This window comes from Takifugu rubripes, chromosome 22, assembly GCF_901000725.2.
Source record: "Takifugu rubripes chromosome 22, fTakRub1.2, whole genome shotgun sequence".
Taxonomy (NCBI): Eukaryota; Metazoa; Chordata; class Actinopteri; order Tetraodontiformes; family Tetraodontidae; genus Takifugu; species Takifugu rubripes.
In genome coordinates, this window is record NC_042306.1 from 3,480,138 (window position 1) to 3,501,428 (window position 21,291).

The following is a 21,291-nucleotide window of genomic DNA, read 5'->3' on the forward strand; positions in this document are numbered from 1 at the left end:
CGCATAGTATACCTTTAACTACTTTCACATAAATAAAAATACTTTTGTGTTTATTTAATGCTAACTTATTATTAATGGTAATTTACTGTATCAGCACCTGTAACTATTGGCTGATGTATGGATATTTCCAATCTACCCTCAACTTAGCTGATTTTATGTGGGCATGACGGTGGGTGTAAGCGCTGCGATTTCCATTTTTATGGGTGAAATAAACTTAACTTGATGATAAAAATCTGGTCTTTTTTTTAAACAGCAGCATGGTGATAGTGAACAAAGAAACCAGAGTTTTCAATGTCAAAACTCTTCAGTGTAGGATCGTTAGAGTGTAGTAGCTTCATTTATGCGGCAGACTAGGCCATAATCAAGCAAACTTCAAAAACTGATGAGGGTTAGTTTGAAGTGATCTACAATTCCTGTTATTAACCAAAAGGTGGTGTTTATTTAGCAGATTATGTTGTTTTTTTTAAAAAAGAAAAGAAAATTCAAGTACCTTTGAACTTCAATTGTGCGTGTTTGTGTCTCCCAGAAACGTCTTTATCTACCAGACAAACACAGCCTTCCGTGTTACCCTTGAAGGTGACCTTTTCTCATATGTCACCAGTATTTGTGCCATCTCACATAAACCTTGTGCCATGTCTGTCTTAATGAAGCTTCTTGAAATGTCAGACAAGTTCTATCAACGGCGGGATTCATCCAGAAGTAAGCTGTTATATAACCAGAGGGCGTTGTTTGAAACTTCTAATGTCTTTAAATACAAAGCTAATACCAGGTTTTCACAAAAGGTGAAAAGTGTTTTAAAGTCAAAAATGTTTCTAGAATCTTGAATTGTTTTTAAAATTTCTGCTAATTGGCAATAGATCTGTTCTCCTTCTATATTTGCATATTAACATTAGTTACTGTTGCTTAGCTGTAGTATAATGCTTAGCTGTACTATAAATATATATAAAGTTAGTTGTGCTTCTAAAACATGACCTTTTGGGCCTTCATTCAGGAACAAATCTTTCCTATTTTTCCAGCGCTGCACAAAAAACCAGAACCGTGCCTTTCCTTGACTGTTAGGGCTCTTACAACGTTGCGCTAAAAAAAAAGAAGCCATTGTCGACAAAGACCTTTGGCTCTGGGTCGAGCCGCTCCTCAAGAATCCATCCTCATCATGGGCCACAATAGGTACACGTCCCAGAGGCCACATTGAGTGGCTCTAATGAGCACCCACATGGAACAGAATAATGCCATTAGTCGCCTGGCTGCTTCTCATGGAGTTGTCATGGAGAAGTCTGGAGACACATTAGCAGCAGCTAAGGTGTTCTGCAGAGAGTTGTAAGCTGTACATCAGCAGATGGTTACCCCATGATGACCCCTGTTGCAGCTCCCTAAACTACCACTAATCTGAGTTTGCAGCAGGACTGTCAAACATCACCTAAAGTGAACCAGCTAATCTAGCAGGTCCTCTGTTCAACCAACGCGTGGCACTAATCAGCAAGCTGGAGCCACACTGAGCCGTGAGGTGAAGCTGGCTAGTTTTCATGCTCTGTGGACGCCCGTTGTTGTGTCTGAGTTGAACTGAGTAAGTCAGCAATATGCTCGGAATTATTTTCACAACAGGGAGGAACACATGATTCCCCCCCCCGGAATACTGCCCCTCAGAGTTTAAAGAGGATTCAAAGTCTTTCTAATATTTGAAAACATTAACTACAAGAAAAGAGTTTATTTCAGCCAAATGAGGATTTTCTTTTTTGGCTCGCCTTTTTTTCTCTTCAGGCATGGAAGCAGATGGAATGTACAAATAACCGAAGATGGATTTTACCTCTATTAAAAAAATAACTAATCAAGTTAACTAATTAAGATCCTAACAAGGAAAAAAACAACTTACTTCCTTTGATGAAACAGGATGGCAAATTTTATAAACTACACCTTGGTGATTATCTGCTACAATTGATATATCTTCCTGAGCATTATGGGATGTTAAGGAAGTAATGGTCGCCTGTGCTGTCTCCCCATCCTGTTCGAAGCAAAAGGTTGCATTTATTACTTTACTTTGTCATTGTAGTGACGTTAATAGAGTAATAGCTTTTCGGGTTTCAATTTTCTTGTGACGATGTCAATAAAGCATTTTGAACAGGGGTAATAACTATTTATTCAACTTTGGAAAGTTGCTACTTTACAGCAGCAGCTTACAGTGGGTAAATGATTCCTGTAGGTGCAGTAATCCGCTGTTCAACAGCTACAGCAGATACGCTGAAAATGAAGGATTACCGGTTTGAAATCCGCAGCGCTGCCACGTTTCAGGATATTAACAAATCAATTCCCGCTATTTAAGCCTGAGTAGCGTCGCGGGGCCCCGGAAAGGTCTCAGAAGTGTGCTGCGTGCTGGCTGGAGACGGGCCACGGCGCGCTGATGGCGGTGGCGACCATACGCGCGGTGGTGGGGGAGGAGGGGGGGTCAGTGAGCAGCTGTTGTCATGACGTTGACCAGACAGGCAGACGGCATGGCAACAGCTGCGTCCTCCTCTACTGCATCACCTGTCGGCTTGCCAAAGTACAAACGCGCAAATGCACACACATTACATCGCTGTGTATTTATATTAGGTTTTTGTATTTTCACATATATTTGTGTTTTTTTTATCCTGAACTAAAGCAGTTTACTGTCTTGGATATTATATCAAAGGTTTAAAGAAGGAACTGGTGTGAACCAGTTTCATATTTATTGTATAAATGTGAAATAAATGTGAAATTTTTTTACTCCTTTCTTATTCAGAATTGACCCTTTCATTAGCTTCTCACATCTACAGCATTTCTTCTGCCGAGATACAAGAGGTCCTCATTACAATCTCCCTAATTGGGCTGCTGTTAGTAAAGCATTGATCTGCTGCTGCATGGCGAAGAGGTGACTGGTGGAAAATGACGAGCTCGGTTGGCCGACCTTCGATTTTTGGTGGCTGCTCTCATTAGTGCTGACATGACTGAGCCACGGCAGCCCTGAGTTGTTAATACGGCCCTAGAATACTTCACTAGAGCTCAGAGAATCACACGGCGGGCTCTAGGTGATTCTAACCAGGCCAAAGACGGAGCCGGCCCTCGGACAGGGGATAATTAGCCCCCTTTCAGAACTGCTGGCTTCACTCCAGGAGAGCCGGTCACAGGAACAGTCCAATCTGCATGGAACTGCATGGATCTCTGAGAGGTCCATGCAGTGCACTTCCACATAAATCTGACTGAACGCTGGCGTGAAAGGCGGACCTGATTATCTGGGATAATCAACCATTCCCTATATCCATGGTGGAGGGGGAAAAAGTCGGTGGATGGTAATGAGCGGTGGGGGGAAGGGGGCTGTTGTGCAGGACGTTCATAATCCACTGAATTGTTCCATGGTCACTCCTCCATAAATGATTTGGATTGGAGATACGGAGCATCAGGTAAACTGCCGAAGTGACCCTGACCTCCGCAAAAACTTGAAATCGAAAATAAAATCCTGAATTGTAACGCTATGTAAAATTCCATCTTTGAAGCCACTCGAGAAGCGCCTCAAATGTCCGTTGCACCTGAAGAAAATCTACAATTTCATCGCTGCTAATAAAACCAAAACCTGTTTGAGGATGGACGACTGACTGCGTTACTGAATCTATGCACACCCTCCAGTCTGGTAGTAAATTTTCTCGGGGTGTAACACTGGACCCCGGGACACACTGAAGCAGTGAGAACTTTATCGCCGTTCCTCCTGCTGTACCTGGGACGGCCATTCTAATATGATTGACAGAGCCGGATCTAGGCAGCCGGGATTAAACCTATCAATCAAGTAAAGCTTGGAGACAAAAAAAAGGAAAAAAATATCGGGCCATAAATTCAATTGAGAGCACAAGGAGAAAATTGAGGTGAAGAAATATAGGCGGCCATTACCGGGCTGTAGGGCTGTAGGAAAGTGAGGCCTTGCAGGATTTAGGTTTCGACGACTCCATAAATTCCTATCAAATGACTGCAGGAGTGAAGTATCAGCGAGGCTTCTGTTAAAAACCCCCACTGCTTCTCTCTGAGATCTTTTTTAGATGGGACTGTGGTCAGTCAAGGGCAGATTTTACACAGGAAAGTATTAAAGACCTCCACATAACAAATAAACATAAAAAAGCTAGCATCGCCTTAGAGGAAATGTACATCAACACAATTTGTAGCACTTCCTGTTTATGTCCTATTGACTTTGCTGTGTGCGCAGAAGGTCATGTGGATTAGTAAACATGCTGTGTTTTATTTTAGTTTTTGGATGCCCAAGGCCTCCATGCTTACGTTTAATGGTTAATTCCCCATAATTGGACACTCCAACGCCTTTTTCAGAGTGGATGATGCAGCGGTAGCGGCCCGAATCGCCCTTTGTTGTGTTCTTCACGTCGAAAGTGCCAATGAAACGGCGGTTGTTCCAAGGTTTAGTGGATCTCATCGGGGCCTCCCGTCCACCGATGCCCTGTTTCAGACAAACACACGAGTGCGTCTCAAACGTTGAATACAAATGTTTAATAAGGAAAGTGGTCTGACCTTGGGGGCTCAAGTCTGGCTGAGCGTGTACTTGTCTGCTCTTGTTTGTTTGTGTCCTATTGATCCCATTGATGGGTGAAGGTAGGGACACATTTATCACACATGCGCACTCACATGCAGAGCAGACTCTCCCCAGCTGTCACCCCTCACAGCAGGCAGATGGGGGACATTTGTTCATTAGAAATATTTCTTCATTACTGTCATCGGGGGACTTCACTTAATGTTTGCTTTCCAGCTCCTGTGCTAATGAGGACGTGTTTGTTAAAATGATGGAGTACCTGGCACGGGACCTTTACTCTGCGTCATGCCCCTACTGATCATGTGTGTGACGGCAGCAGAGCCAACTGCCAGATGTGCTGCCTCCTCTGCTCAGAACAAGGTCAAACCAAGACTGTTGTGCAGCTCAGCAGGGCTGGACATGGTGCACAATTTTCCCAGTTAACATGGTAATGGCACGGTAATGATGGATTTATTTCTTTATTTTTGCTGAATGGGTGTGGTGGTGTTCATGGAGTGTCACACTATAGATTCAATCACCCTTAGAAATGTGCAAAAACAATTTTTAAATACCTCTGAAATAACACTAAATGGTTTTTTGCTCTCATGAGGAAGAATTTCAGATGTTTTGATGCAGAAATATGTCACAAAAGTGCAATTGAAACACTTATTTTTCCTCATTTATGCAAGACAGGACTTGACGTGCATGGTCACATGACCGGTTATTCGTAGCCCTACTTTATTAGCATAAGTACAAAATAAGATTGCCAATGTGTAACATTAATATTATATTCTGGAGACCAGGTTTAGTGAGAATTATGAAGCTGGTGCCCAGAAGACCCTTTAATGGAAATGCAGACAAACTGTAATTGAAACAAAACTACTGATATAGAAACAGCTAGAAAGAAATCAGTCAGACCTGAAGCCAGAGGCGGAAATTGTCCTTCTTGCGTCCATTGACGGTGCAGTGAAAAGAAGCCGTCTGCCCAGCGTTGACCTCAACTCCTTTAATCGTCAAAAAGTGAGGCGTGTTCACTGTTAACAAAATGCAAAGACCTTCAGATCAACGCAAAGATGTTAGACAGGCTCAAAAAGATCAATAATTCTGAACGAATAAAGAGAAACCGCTCGATGTGTCCCTCTCTTTGTCCTTTAATGGCATTGCTTCAAAAACATCAACATGTTCCCAGCCTTGGATACTCCTCAGACTCTAACTTATGCAGAACAAAACGCCATTCTGCCTCCAAAAATTGGGCAGATCGGAGGAGATCTGGACTCGAAATGATCTCTCAGGATTCAAAAGCTAATTCTAACAGATTTATTATAGACTTTCACTTCTATATATTCAGTATCCAGGACGTTGAAGCGCACCTCCTTTATAATTGCAAGCTGTCAGTGTCAACTTTTCCCATCAACTGTATCTTCTGTAATGACGGCGGGTGACATAGACCACGCGGTGGGGTAATTACTCCTTTGTGTTCGGAATACCATGTGCTTGTATATATAGAATGTGGACTGACTTCTCTACTTTGACGCGACTCAAAAAAAAGAAAAAAAAAAGACCCAGATTGCCCAGTCATCAATCCACTCTTGCTTCCACCCATTGAAATATTGATCACATCAAAAGTTCTCATTGAATTTAGTTATCTATATGCAAACCATAGAGTGTCATTAACACCAACAGTCCAAGCTGGGTACTTTAGTTATTAATGCGCTGAGGGAAACAGGTGCTTTTGAGGGGGCGTAAGTGTATTTCACCTTTTCTGAAAGAGAATACATGATTATTGACACTGATGTGGATGGTAATGACAGCGAAATCTTGAGAAATCCTTGTCCTCCCTCAGCAGCAGCCTTTCCACAAGTTGAAGGGGCAACACCCGAGAAATGCAAGTGATTATGTGCTCATTAGCTTTGCGATGTGTCTTTTGTATTCAGCAAGAATATACCGGGAATATGAAGATCTAAGGGAGGAAGTGCTTCAGTGAAAATCCTTCAGAGAGTAAATGTAGAGCAGAGGTCCTATTTGTTTTATTATTTTCTATAACATAGTTCAAATTCCGTTGCATTTATTTCCCACAGCCACTCCGAAATTAAATCCCCAAGGCATGTGGAGCACGAAGACCTAATAATCGTAAATTCTAAGGGATCAAGGAGGAGGGAGTTTTACTGTTATCAATGTAGCGCACATTTTGAAGACCTCCTGTTTGACGAGGAGGCCTTGAACATAACAACAATACAGGTGTTTGGGAGGTGTCACGGAAAGGACAATGGCTCTTTGATGGTATTCTTTTATGGTGACAGGAACAAAAAAAACTTACTGCACTGGTGGCCCTTGACCACGATGTCTTTGATGGCTAGCAAGCCACGCTGCCCCGAGGTTACGGCTTCAAACACAATCTGAGGAGGAGAGAGGAGACTCATAACACCAATGACAAATGGCCACATCTTCAAATGGCACTTGAGTGAGGCTGCAGAGAGAAGTCCGGCTCCTCCATAATGCAATCTCCTCTTAGTCAGGCTGCAGATGGTCACACAGCTGCAGGCCACTGATGTTATTTACACAATATGTCACAATTGAAGCATGTTATGACATGCAAGCATTAAATTAAATCTTTGCCTTGAGATGATTAGCGCATGGCGTGACGAGCTCAGCAAACATTTCAACAATACTTATCGCCAACAGTCGTTTGCCCAGCAATGTTGGTTAGAATACATTTTGTTTGCACAGTAAATAATGACATAATTGCGCAAAAAAATCAATAATGAAAATGTGTCTGCTCGTAAAATGTGTATATCTGTTGCTAGGAAACACCTGTAACGCTGTTGACTCTAAAGCAATCAAATAAGAAGAAATGAGGCAGCAGCATAATAATTTCTGACAGTAATTTCCAAACCATTAGCATTATGGGAGGAGATAAAATCCACTGAAAATATCAAGGAGATTTGTTTTATGAACCAATTAAAAAAGACTTTGAGGGATAATTATGACAGTGTAATCTCTCTGTGAAGAGGGAGGAAGATTCACAAATCCAAGTGATGTTACCGGGCTTAACAATCGTTATTTTTCTTCAAGGATTAAAGGAAATATCTCGAGACTCATACATCCGTAAAACTATAACTTCACTAAATCACCGATGGGGCTGCTGCATTTAGCTGCTGGTTTTTGTCCAGTGTTCAGATGACACGTTTGTTGCCATCTCTGACCACAGAAGCTCAGAAATCATTTACTGATGGGCTGTGAAAAAGTGACACAACTCTATTTCAGGGCGCCGCTTCTGCGAATGAACAAATGGTGGCGATTCCTAAGAGAGGGTGGGTCCCGGCAGAATGTCAGAGTGGGTCTCCAGTGAGATAAAAACGGGTCCTGGAATGCCGGGCCCTTCCGAAAACCAGGGTGTGGTTTAGAAACCCTGTCCACGGCACGCACATAAGATGACATCTTTGCATTCCGTTACCCCCCAAATATAGCCTCTAGTAAGGGGTTGATGCTAATGCATATGTTCTGGCTGCAGTGTTGCACCAAAAAAATCCAGCTATCATATAGATGCTGAGCGCACACCCTTCTGTGAGATTCTTTTTTTAGCCCGGGAATGCAAAGGCGGAGATCACTACCATTGTCATCTGGGAGGCAGGATGCCTTCAGATAACAGTGTCCAATTATAAATGCCTTTTTTTCCCCCATCTCGTGAAATATGAAAGTGAACGTCTTTGGTGCCAATTAAGGCCTCATTACAAGCTAATTTAAAGGAAATTAAAAGGCCAACCACTCCACATATTGCCACCAGACAAATGAACTAGCCCCTCACTCCCTAATTGAAATCCTTTGTTTGTGCAACAGACATCAGTCAGCCTGCCTAATAGCTGTGATATAATTGATTCCAACATCAATGATGGTGCAGTGCATAATTGGTCCTGACCCTCGGAGCAAAAATATTCACGTGGGATGAAAGCTGTTGATGCCACAAAAAAAAGTTCACCGTTCTCATTTGTCAGAGAGTCGTGCGGCGGACCCAGCACTCGGTGTCTACTTCACCACGCGGGCTATTCCTGAGAGACTTGCATAAGTAGTACATTACAGCAGGATTGATTAGCTCTGCCATAGGTTCCAGTGCATCCGAATCAAGACAGATGAGAACATTTGGGTTTTTCCTCTCTTATTGGAGCGCCGTTCCATATCAGCGTAAATAATGGGCGCTCGTCTCGTGTACCGCGTTCAGTTGGACATCGGATCATGTGTTGCGTTTAGGGGAAATAATAGCTCTTGTCTCAGTGTTCAGCGGCTTGGGAAATGCACAACAATCTCAATTAAATGTGTTTTTAAGGCTCATCTGACAGTAGAGTAATTATCAAAGGTTTGAAGAGGCATGCGATGACTAAAAGCCTTACCAGTAATTAAAAAATAATTTCCAACTATCAGGCTTCCCTTTGACAATTCCGTAGGTTAGCATGCAATTAAAGATACCTATAATTACTGCCATGTTGTTAATTAGTGACAATTTTAAGCACTGGTCTCCTTCCTGACTACAGGTTGCTAAAGACATTAGCATCATAGCCTTTAGCCTTGTTGGTAAGTTTACAAATGGACACAGGTCTTCCACTGGGCACTGAAAGGCAACAGATGCCTGGTATTTTCCTGAACATGTTGGAAGGCATAATTTGTCATCTGGGGGTAAAACACCATATGCTTAACTTTCCTAAAATACATCGCAATAATGGTGCTGTGAATTGCTCAAGTATGGATCTTGTTGGTCTTATTAAAGATGTAGCGATAGTATAAAAGAAAACAAAGTATTGTCCACCCCAAAAGAGCATGAAACCGTTGGATCTGTGCGTCCACATCTGCTGCTGACGTCGGGAAAACAAAACATATTAAACCATTTAAACGGATCTTTGTACGTGCTTTGAGTGCTAGCGAGCGGTCTCATTAAGCCCCTCGAGTCCAACTGCACGCGTCTGACGAGACGGTCCTGTGATTTATCGTGACACATCAGGGCCACCGCCCTGGCAGTGGTGCACAGTGAGAAGCTGTAGCAGATTTGTCCATCTCTGCTGTTGCCGTCCATCCCTTATCTCTTCCTTTTGTCAATGCGCCTCTCATTAAGGCGCCGAGCTTGCATTCAGCAGTCACTAGCTCAGCGGTGTCCCTTGTTAACTAAGTTATCATGGTCGCTGTGTCGAGCAGGCAAGAGGACCCCCTCTGCTCAGACGTAGATCACAACTGCCAGCCCATAATGAAATAATTCACGAGGGATCGGTCTCCCACTGGGAGGTTACGGGGTCTCTCTGCATCAATTAACATTTGGTGGACTCGTGGAACAGGCCCAGCGAAAGACTAACAGCCAGGCATGTGTGAAATCACCTTGCCCCAGCCAGCAGTCATGTGCATTGGTAAGTGAAAATTAGTTTTTAGACCAGGAAAAGAGAAGTGGAGAGATGATAGAAGCATGAAAAAAAATTACCATGGATACCAAAGTAGGCCCGGGAATTGACAGTTCTGGGCCTTTCGAATGGGCTATTGTGTGATTGTTGGGATTTTTTTTTTACAAAAAAAATAATAAACATGCCTTGCTCCATCCAAATAATGGTCTGTAAAGGCTGCGGACAGTGAGTAACCCCATTTTATTATGAGTCATGTGAATAGGAGGATCACCTGGTAGAAGTTGGGCCAGTACGTGCTGACGGCCAGTTCGATCTGGACCCAAGAGCGAGTCGCTGGTCCGGATACGTTCCAAACAGGCATCCCCATGGGACTGTTGTTCTCCTTGATGTAAACGTTGAGGTGACCCGGGTGGCTGCTGTCGCGGCCTCCTATGTAATAGTGGAAGGTGACGCAGTGGGTGTCGTTCTCCCTCAGCTGTGGCGTTAGCAGAAGAGCCTTCTGTCCTGCAAAGCGTCCTGATGTGTTCACCATCGCGAAGGCTGAATCTGCAACAGGAACAAATGATCACTCAACCGTTGTATACAGTTGCTAGGCGCAACAGCAGAGGGCCACTGACAAAGTGCCCTGAACAAGTGAACACGACACCGCAATAAATGACTCTATCAAATTCACCGCATCCGTCAAACTACTTTAAGAGAAATGCTAACATGCCAACACGCTGCTATGCAACAATCATACATAATCTATAGCAGAGAACGACGCCAGCACTGAATTTGAACGGGCAGTGTGGTTTTGGCACCAAAAGATTAAAAACCTGTAGTTGGCGATTCGAAATGGGAACCCTTCAACAAAGATGCAGGTGCAGTTGACGCCTTGATGGACGCGCGCCCACACACTCTGCACACACTAATGTAGCTCGCACACATTTAAAAAAACGCGTTTATCTTCGTATTGAGAGATCATCTGAAATCATTCTCGTTTATCGAATTACTGTGACAATAACCCCACGAAGGCCAGTAGTTCAAGGAAGGAGTACCTTCCTGCAGTGGCAGACAGAAGGGAAAGAAATGAGAAATCAATAAGGTAAAATCTGTTTGCCAAGCATGCCCCATTTAGGTTTTATCACTGGGGTTCAATATTAAAGGTTAATCTAATTCTCCTGCCTCTTGCCAATAAAACACAAGTGAGAAATATCATTTTGGCCAACTTTCAAGGAGACGCCGAATACTTTTTATTTGTCGTTATCTTATTTAGTTTAGCTCAGTAAAAACGATGGCACGGGGTTAAACAGCCTTTGAGGCACGGCCAGAAGGACGTTTCACATCCATCGACTTTCATCCGGTGCATCAGTGAGCGTTATGTTTTGTTCAGAGGGGAGACAAACAACCTGTTAGCTTTGCTCTCTTTACATCTGAGAGCTCAAGCACGGGGGACAGGATCTTTATCATTAAATCTAACATCTGGTGATACACTCAGAGACGCAGTTTAAAACCGAGAGTGAGGGACGTCAACTGAATCAACAGTGTGGGTCCAACAGCGCGCAGGTTAGCAGCCGCTCGCGCAACACTATTTGTTGCACCAATGACTCAAGCTTGCCCACTTGTCTCGTGCTGCACTTGCAACGCTCACCAATTCCATCTGTCTCCAGCTTTAGATAACGAGCGGGGGGCTCCTGTCATGTTTAGACAATGAAGCAGGAGAAGACGGAGCAGAAGAGGAGGAGGAGGAGCGCTGAGTGATGACACTGAGTCACTGGGTTTGTTTGCTGGGTTTAACAAGATGTTGTCTTTTATGTTGTTGACATGGTTTGGCTCACATGAAGGGCTGTTTTCTTTATATGGAAGGCAAAGGAAGTCTAAACTACACAAGCTACACCGTGACCACACACATATGACGTCCTGTTGGTGGGAACAAGCACAGATACGTGTGCATGGCTAACAACTGATTTCTCAAGGGGGACGTTGTAAGATGAAGAGCACCGGAGAGCTCATCACAGGAGACCAGAACTGTATTTTGTTGAGACGAGTAGATGTCCCGATCATCCGGAGTTTATTCCATTTTCAGATTTACAATCATTTACAGGCTTCTCTCAAATGCCAAAATTTAAAGGAGAAAAATGTCCGAGCTGTCATTTTCGCTGTGGTTGTTTGGTAGCGTAACCACTGGCGGATTTGGGGTTATGAAAATTCATAATTTATCCATTATGGTCTATAATGGCAGATTAAATGTTGTAACCAATTCAGCATGCATTCACAATTGTTTCAGTACTTGAAACAATTTTAATCAGATTAATTGTGCGGCTGGTTAATAATGATTAATCACAATTGGATTCAAATGACCTCAATTAACTGTTAATGAATAGTAACTCAAAGGACAAAAGCCAAATGTGAACATTTAGCCAGGCATTGTAACAGAGCTCGAAGCCTCCGATTAGCACGTCCCCTAAGGTTGAGATGGTACTTGAAGCACTCCAAGCATCGTCGTAGTGCTTCAAGCTTCAACAAGGCTTCTGCTGCATGGGCAAAGCACTGTATAGTTATTATTGGTTCTCTTTTCTTATATTTAAACCCGTTGACTAGGAGTGGGGGCTGTTGTGATGGCCCTACAAAATGTACAGCCCTTGCTAACTTTGTAGTTTACTCCTTCATCACATTGATTTGATTCTTCAGTAACACTAACCCTTTGAAGTTCTCATTAACTTTGATATCTTGTGTATAAAGTATTAGCCACAGATGTGTTTTGGAGCCACGCTTTAAATAGCCTATCATAAAGCTGTAGCTAAACGGTGACACTAAATGACGGGCTAGCTTTTCAAGAACATGACAGAAATGTCCTCTTAATTTTAAGTGAGAGCATCAGTTCCAAGAGGAACATCAAGCTGCATTGAGGAAGATTTGAAACCAGTGACTGAGACCATAAACTCTTTAGGAAACTATTAATAGAGGTGATCCATCAAGTCAAAACGGAGGTCACTTTCACACAATACAGTGAGACCTGTAACAAACACTAACTTTCTCTTCCTGGCCACAAAAAGGGGACCATAAATTTGAGATACTGCTGTTTTCCCATGACTTTGACTTAATTTATGAGGCGTCCGCTTTCTGGGTCTGACCATCTCTTATCATTTGTGCATGTTCCTGCGCACCATGTCCAGACCTTTCCAGTCTTTCACTCTGTGTGTCTCTTCTGTTCTCATTACAAGGGAATTTATCTGTGAAGTGAGTCTTGTGGACAGAATAGGACAGGAGAAAAGTCATGCTTGTTTGTCAAGGTATCAGGTGTCCCTCAAGAAGGGATTTGAGGGCGCTTTAATAATATTCAGCCATCTGTCCAGGTGGCCACAACAACCCTCCTTGTGATGTAAAACCAATAATCTGATGAACTGTTGACTTGGAGTTTGTGTCATCTCCATTAATGTCCAGCTGAGCAGTTTACATTTCATTCCAAACATCCATGTTGTGACGTGTCTCCAAGGGAAATTGTGTACCGCAATGTTCTCTGTTGGTAAGTAGAGATGAAAAATTGGCTTTGGTGCATATTTTCATACCGCGATCGTGTAATATTAGTAACGAAACAGGTAACCTTTGTAAGGAGTCACATCTAGTTTCATCAACTTTAATGCAGTGGCCCAAAGTATTAAACTGCAATTACTTCATAGAAACATTAATATTAGAGTATTTGCTCTTTGGCCACATAATGGTTGCAGAGCCGTCAAAGTTATTGTTGGCTTCGTTCAGCTTCTGTCACTAACAACGGTGACAGCGATGACAGAGAAACATCGATTGCATTGTATTTTCTATGTTTTTAGAGTCTAATGACCACATACTCTGCTCGACCTACTGCACCCTGACAAGCTAATTAGCCAGTGAGACTGAGAGCAAATTATGATGACACTGGGTTAGTGCTGTGCTAATGCGCTCGTGATGCACATGGGTGTTTTCTTTCCCTCTTCCTCCTTCTCTACCTCTTTTGCCTTAACAAAGACGTGTTCAAGACCAATTAAAAATAGAGACCCCTTAGGGCAGCCAAGGCCTATCTCAGCAACTCTGTAAAGGCCAGGGCTTAGCTATTGTCTAAGGTATTCAAGAAAACAGATTTATTATTATTCCAATGTAGGCCACCCTCACTTCCCATTATGACGGCTGAACATGGAAAACATAAAAAATGAATTAGTTCAAAATGAAATGTTCCTGCTGAAAGATGCTTTGTGTGCTTTTCAAGCTGTTCAGACCTGAAGGGCACCGAATTGAAACTGAAGTACCTACGGTTTGTTGTATTAAGACAATGAAGACTTTATTAACAAAGAGGTTTCACATTAACTGTGCACCAATTTTTGCTTATAATAAAAATAGATAATTAAAGTTAAATCCTGGGAAGAATGTGGTAAAATAAATAAAATCTAATGCTAAATGGATGTTCTAGTGGGCTAATCGGCACTACCCTAATAAGCCAATCACAAAGTGAGTGGAACTGAGACGCCCAGCTTTATTTTAAGCAATTTGACTTTTAATACTAGATGTTTCATGAAAAGTTATTTTCGTTTCATCACTACAGAAGCTCAGAATTTGTCTGTTTGGTTTGTTTGTTTCTTCCTGTCCTTTGTTCCCTGGCAGGCAGCACTGAGGCACCACCACACTCACCTGTAGCTCATTTGGGTCAATTGGATCTGCAGCTGTAAAGAGCGGCTCCTTTCACATGTCGTTGCCTGATTGTTGTAGATCCTCCCCTTTCTTGAGAATCTTTTGAGGTGGAGTGTTTGATAGTCTGCCGTTCTTGTGAGGTTTTTTAAAAAAATTTAAAATCTGCCTCACCTCCGTCTCATTTTCCTGTTTTTGCAGCTCCCATTTGTTGCTGCTCAGATCAGCCGTGCTCGCCTGCACGTTGCCCACCTATTGCTTCTTTACCTTTTTTTGAAAATTAAACCTTTTTATGGTCAGGTTTGTCTGGGTCTGTATTTTGGCACATGTTTGTGGCTTCACTTGGTGTAACAGCAATAACTGGATAAACATGCGTTTATCCTCTAGATGTTGTCCTGTTGTGAGAGAGATACAACAGAGCTGGGCTGTTTTCCCTTTGAATCTCGTATTGTGACTGAATTTGAAGCATCTTTGACTGATGGACGGTCCGTAACTGGTGAAGACAAATTGGGATGTGAATCAGAGGATGTGAGGGGCCAAAGACTGGGAGTTTTGTTTTGAATTGGTGGGAAAAATGTATGAGGCATCCAACGGTTCACAGCCCTGAGGCAGTTTACCGCAGAGACGTGAGGGCTTCTTGGGTCAGCAGGTACCAGCAGAACCTGTGTGTCATCAGCATATCAATGGAACAACACGTGTCTCTAAAAAAAAAAAAAAAAAAGACACCAGGCAGAGGTATTAAAATGAAATGGGACCTGAAATGGATCCTTGCCAGAAGACGGAAGGCTAAGAGTGGTGTCCTTGAGACCCGCCGAGGATTCAAGACGATCAAGAGAGCAGGAGGATGTTGACTTGTGGTGCAATTGTTGGGCTGTGAGGAATCATAGTGAGCGTAAGTGCTCAAATGTGTGGGGTGCATAAGGCTACAAGATTCCATCCAAAAACATTGAAAAGGTTCTGCAATAAATTGCCTAAATGGCTAAAAGCTGAATGAAATGCAAACAGAAATTCTCACAATCAAGCAAACAAGCAGAAGTTTACAACTGAATCTGGCTAACTGCTGCATCTCCAAGTTTCTGCGATGTGTATAAAGGCTAAACTATAAAAGCTTTGTCCAAGTAGGCCCAACTAGGTCATATTAATCTATATAGGTCAACTGGATTGTTGAAAGCAACTGGAATATGTTTTGCCTCCTATCTGAAAGGCTTCTTCAATTATTACTGGTTTGGTGCAAGTTGAGTGTTTTCCATTTTAAATCAAGAAATTTCCAGCCAGCCAATCTAAAAATGTCCATGTGCAATTGGACGAGACATAGTATCAGAGGTTAAATGGCAGACAGAAGCCTGGACGCGATCCAAAAGATCTCCATCTGGTTCTTCTGACCAGTCCATATGGGAAAGGAGACTTGACTTTGATTACAACTTCATCCAATCAAGTGTGATCGCTTCCAACATTTTCTATCCAAGAACAAATTTTACGTACAGTAAAATTCCATATGAATGTGAGCTTTCATTACGTGATGGCAATACTAAATGAAGCAAAAGGGTTCATTTTCAAAGCAAAAAAACACTCTACAGGGGATTTGAGAGCTACATATTTTCTTCTCGGTAAAAAAGACCTCTTAATGGAATACAGTCTAACAAAACTTTGTTCACACAAATATTCTCCCATCTAATCCTTATCAAAGACTATAAATTGAAGGCATTTAGATTAATTATGAGTTGCGTGATGGTCTAAGCAGTGGATATAATTTGCAATAATGACTGGGGCTCATTATTTCTCCACCATTCAGGTCCTGAACTCTGTGGAAATCATTATATGGGGAAAATCAGAATGAACGGGTGCTCTTTAAACCCAAACCCTCCAGGTCTCCTCCGCTAATAAAATTCACAGAGGTCACCGCCAGAGAAAAGCACAGCCGCTGCTTCGGAAATGTCAATGAAGACAGGGCTATTCTCCTCGTCTGCCACCAATCAAAAATGCTCCGTCGGTGAGTGTTGGGCTGTGAATAGCCTGGCCTCCGCGCCTTCATCCAGAACTTTCCTTGTGTCCTTTGAAACATAAAAGGGGCTTGATGAAGTAGTGCTGAATAGGTGTGGGTTCTTCACATGAAGGGCCTGTCAGGTTTCTTTGACGAAGTCAAACAGATTCACCTAAAACCATCCATCATGAGTGGCGCCCGCCGGCTCCGAGACTTTAGACAAGTTCAACAATCGACCCTAATTATTTTCCAAGGGAGCATCTTTTGTAGCTGCGTGTCAATCAACAGCAGCTCTTAATGGCTTCATATGTCATCTCGCTATGCACCAGGCACAGTTAGAGTTGCACTGTAGTAAATGGGTCACATAATAGTCCATTTGCCAGATACAAACCCATTACCCAAGCCCGAGTGTTCACGTGTCCCCTCGCTGCATCATTAGACCTAATTGTACACAGCATGCATACTAATGGAGACAAAGACACCATATGTAAATATGCCCTCCATCATGTGCCATCATAATCCTGTTTATCACAGTATGGCCCTTTTCACCGAGTTTGCCACCGTAAACTTTGCGACCCCAGAAAACAACCTGGAAATTAATTCATGAATCGATCAAATAGATTGTGTTGTGTTGATTATGTGGCCATAATCGTATCACCGGGTTTCTCTTGCGCTCCGCAACCTTGTCGACGCCACGCGGCTGTGAATGGCGAAAAGAAAAAAAAAAGAAAAAGCAATTCACTTATTCTTACAAGCCGTTGGTCCGCCCTCCTCAACAGCAAATCCCATCTTTTGCTGATGCTATTTAAAGTCTGATTACATTTCTGACGTCCTTCAGTGAGCAGGTATTCTTCCCTTTTGTATTGTATCTTAAATTTCTTTCCTACGCTTCCATTTTAATGACAGGCAGCAAAGAGCATCCAGGTAAAGGGAGGAGGATTGTGTACTCATTACCTCCTGAATGTCGTGGTCATGAAGGTGAACGTTTTGCCTTTTAAGATGTTGCACTTTATGCAGAAGCTGCACTCTGGAGGGAGTGACAGTGCATTTGAGCTGCATTTACCCGAGATCATTATGAACCTGGGAAAAAAACGCAAGAACTCTAACAAGGAGATCACTGTTATCCTAGGAAGAGTGTTAGACAGTCGCTGTTGTCGAGGTGTGATGATTAAACAAAGGCCTTGTCCTAGACAGAGGCAAAAACATTCAATTTCTCCTCTGCTACATATTTATAAAGAACATTTAGCTGCAGTTGCTACTCAGCCTAGCATAATACAAAACCCTAATTAAGCACAGTTAGGGATCCATCCTTATTCTCCTCCCCCTGCAATTATTCCCCAGAATGAATCTCAGGGGGAAAGGAGGGAATCGTTGCTGAATGCGCGCAGCATCCATCTTACCATCAGAGCCTCTGCACCAGCTGAGGCTCACTAAAAACAACTTCCTTCTAAATGGAATCCGGACAACCCCCCACAGCGCCAAACAGCAAACTTCCTCCACAAGACACCTTCATCCATTCTAACACGCGACACGTGCAGCACGTTGCCGCAGCAGTGGGGACCGCGGACGAGCACAGGAGCGTGCTTTTGAGGAGATGCGCTTCAATCAACTCGAGCATGACTCAGCATTTTTAATGTAATGATTTTGTCTACGACTAACAATCCAGGCCGTCTAATTCTGACAAAAGTGCTCTCAACTTTCTCTCCAAGCCTGGTTAAATGTTTTCCTGGATGAGCTGCTTTTCTTATTATTGTCCAGGACAGATCTTGTCCAGAGTCTGCTTGGTAATAACAGGATTGACAGTGACAGCTCTGCCATGGGGTTCTCTCTGTGACTCGGAAGAGGGAACACGTTGGGGAGCGACAGTTCCAACACGCGGAGCCTCAGAATTGGGTTGGGCAACCCTAAAGGAGGCAAAGCTTGCAATCAGAGCTGTGCCAGGGGATAAACAAGAGCCTTCCCTGTCCAGACTTAGCAATTAGGCAGGGATCGGATTGTCATAAACAACCAAGAGGCTTTCTAGCTGTGACCACAACACTCCTTTTCCTTCTTTCTTTCAATATGTCTTTCCCATTTTTGTTGCTCCTTTATTTACTTTCGGGGAAGGAATTGCCCAAGTTTGCTCTTATATATATATATATGTGAAAAAGGAGCCTCTGAAGCAAACAGGCACCGAATTCTGCAGAAGGCTTCTCATTATTTTGTGTCTTTATAGACAAAGTCCACTAATGACAAAGTGCAGGATGCATCCCTGTGTTTCCAGTGGCTGTGAGGCTTTAATGCAACTATGCAACCATCCTGCAACGTTACTAGATGGGGCTCCAGGACGAGTCACAGATGAATGGAAGTCAGCAAGACTACTTTCAGAGCCAGGTTCCCACTTCTAGTCATTGAGCCGTTTTCCACGTCCTACCCACATTTGCGATATTAATCATATTTAGATGAATATTTCCATTTTCTTTTCTGTCAACTGACCTTTTCTTTGGGGGGATCAAGTTAATCATTAATCCTTTTGCCTTTCATAGCGTTATAACAGTGGTGATTATTTACCTATTTATTACCGTAATTTCCAGACTATAAGCCGCTACTTTTTTCTACACTTTAAACACTGCGGCTTATTCTACGGTGCGGCTTATTTATCTTTTTTTCGTGGCGCACTATCACAACTACTGTGAATCAGGCATTTTTACTAACCCTCATCAACATGGAAAATACTAGAAGAAAAGCATATGATGCGGCTTTTAAGTTAAAAGCGATCACTCTGGCGGTTGAAGAAGGAAATCGAGTTGCCGCACGTAATCTTGGCATATATTACGGTAATCAATGGCAAGAAGGTGGAGACACCAGCCTGAAGAATTGATCCAAAGCAAAAAGGCAACAAAAGCTTTTAGACGTAAACATCGCAGGTGGCCCGAGCTTGAAAACGTTCTGGAAGACTGGGTCAACACACAGACAGCAGGCGGCCGCGGTGTTTCCGCTGTACAAATCAGACAGAAGGCAAAAGCAATCGCCACCGCGCTGAAAATAGACGATTTTAGAGGTGGGCCATCGGGGAGTTTTAGATTGTTCATTGTTTGAGTAAAAAAGCATAAACAACGTAATTTGTGTGGAGCTGATACAAACGTATATTTCAAGGTAGCTGCGTTACAGACACCGTTAGAAAACGGTACAATATATTTATGTTGCTAAGCGGATTAAATTAAAAGAAAAGTTAAAAAATCCTGACATGATGAAAATTGGATTTAAGGTCTCTGTATAAACATACAAGTGAAAAGAGTGGCTGTTGTTTCTTACCTGTCTGTTTGTCACTCGTCAGTGATTCGTCTCTTACGGTAATAAAAACATCTACCAGTACTGAATGTTTTCGATCTAATTTTTCATATTACTACGTGGGATACCTGCGGCTTATAATCTGTTGCGGCTTGTATAAGTACAAAATTGATTTTCTTTCTAAAATTAGATTATGCGGCTTTTAATCAGGTGCGCTCTGTAGTCCAGAAATTACGGTATTATTATCTTGGTTCATAAATGAATAAATCAAAGCCCAAAATGCTGTTTTTGGAAAGGAAATGGTAACGAACTTGCAAAAGGTAAAGTTAAACTAAGCATGAATCTTATTTAGCAATGTTTATCATGAGATAAAAATGTAAAGTCTCATGTAATTTATAGTATGTATTATTTGGAGACTTTTTCTATATATATATTTTAGTGCTGTCAAACAATTTCTTTTTCATCAGATTAATCACAGGGTTGTTGTAGATTAATTTCAATTAATCGTGATTAAATATAATTAATTTTAATCTACGTTAATCATTTTGCACAAGCAAACAGACTCGAGAAACAAGGGAGGGTGGTTTGTCAAAAGCTTGGTTCCCCGTTAGCCGAAGTGCTAGCAGAATCCCGGACGAGCGTATCCTTTACGTTTACATGGAATTTTAAACTTGAAGTGCTTCATTGAAACGTAAACTCCTGCCTCCTTCGTGTGTGTATAATACTTTATGTTGGTCAACTGTTACATCTTGAGGTTTTCTTTGTCCACAAGAGGGCCAACGTGCTAGCATCTTCCCTCATTATCGGTTGCTGCTGCCGCCTGTCACGACCGGATCAATTGCCTATTTGCTCATACATGGTGGAAACTGTACTCGGACAATCTGCCCGAAATGCCACAGACATTCAGAGTCATTTTTTGCTGCAGATGGGTTAATTGCGTTAACATTTTTAATCGGGTTAATCGTGTAGATGCATTCATCCGTATTAACATGTTAATTTTAACAGCCCATATTGTGTTTCGACATTAAAAAGGAGTTTGATTTGCACTGAAAGGTTGAGACCTAACCAGTCCACTCCCGGTTAGCATGAAGGACACGTTTATGCTAACCAGGCCCGGTGAAGATTCATAAGTACAGGTTTAGGAGTGAGACAGCAGTCTGAGGGTATATAGCATTTCGCCGTTCACAGAAATGCATCTCTACCCATCAACCTCTTCTGCAGTCGCACTAAAACAAGTTCAGACTGTCAAGCACACTACATTTCCATTGCTTTCAGTGCGGTCAAAGAGGGGAGATTACAATTTCACACAGCAGGTTGAGTGCTCGCACTGAGAAATGGAGAAAGCGCCGCAATCTGTTAATTACATACAATTCAAGACACACAGGTGGGAAACAAGCCTGTCTGAAGTGTGCTCAGTGGAAGAAGCACAATCAAGACCACCTCTTTACCAGAAACGAGATTTTAATCAGATATGTTAAATTTAGACCGCGTGTGAGGTGTTAATT

The 21,291-nt window shown here is 42.5% G+C and overlaps 1 protein-coding gene across 9 annotated transcripts in view; it reads right to left on the reverse strand.

Annotated features, from left to right (window-relative positions):
• The window catches only part of LOC101064138 (protein tyrosine phosphatase receptor type M), a 117,514-nt gene that overhangs the window by 66,654 nt on the left and 29,569 nt on the right, over nt 1–21,291 (reverse strand). For all 9 annotated transcript variants that reach the window (XM_029831375.1, XM_029831376.1, XM_029831374.1 and 6 more), the window contains exons 3-6: nt 10,169–10,443; nt 6,837–6,915; nt 5,438–5,553; nt 4,276–4,450 (exon numbers count right to left, since the gene is read on the reverse strand). In XM_029831375.1, coding sequence (XP_029687235.1) covers nt 4,276–4,450; nt 5,438–5,553; nt 6,837–6,915; nt 10,169–10,443 — 645 coding nt within the window. The remainder of the gene's footprint in view (nt 1–4,275; nt 4,451–5,437; nt 5,554–6,836; nt 6,916–10,168; nt 10,444–21,291) is intronic.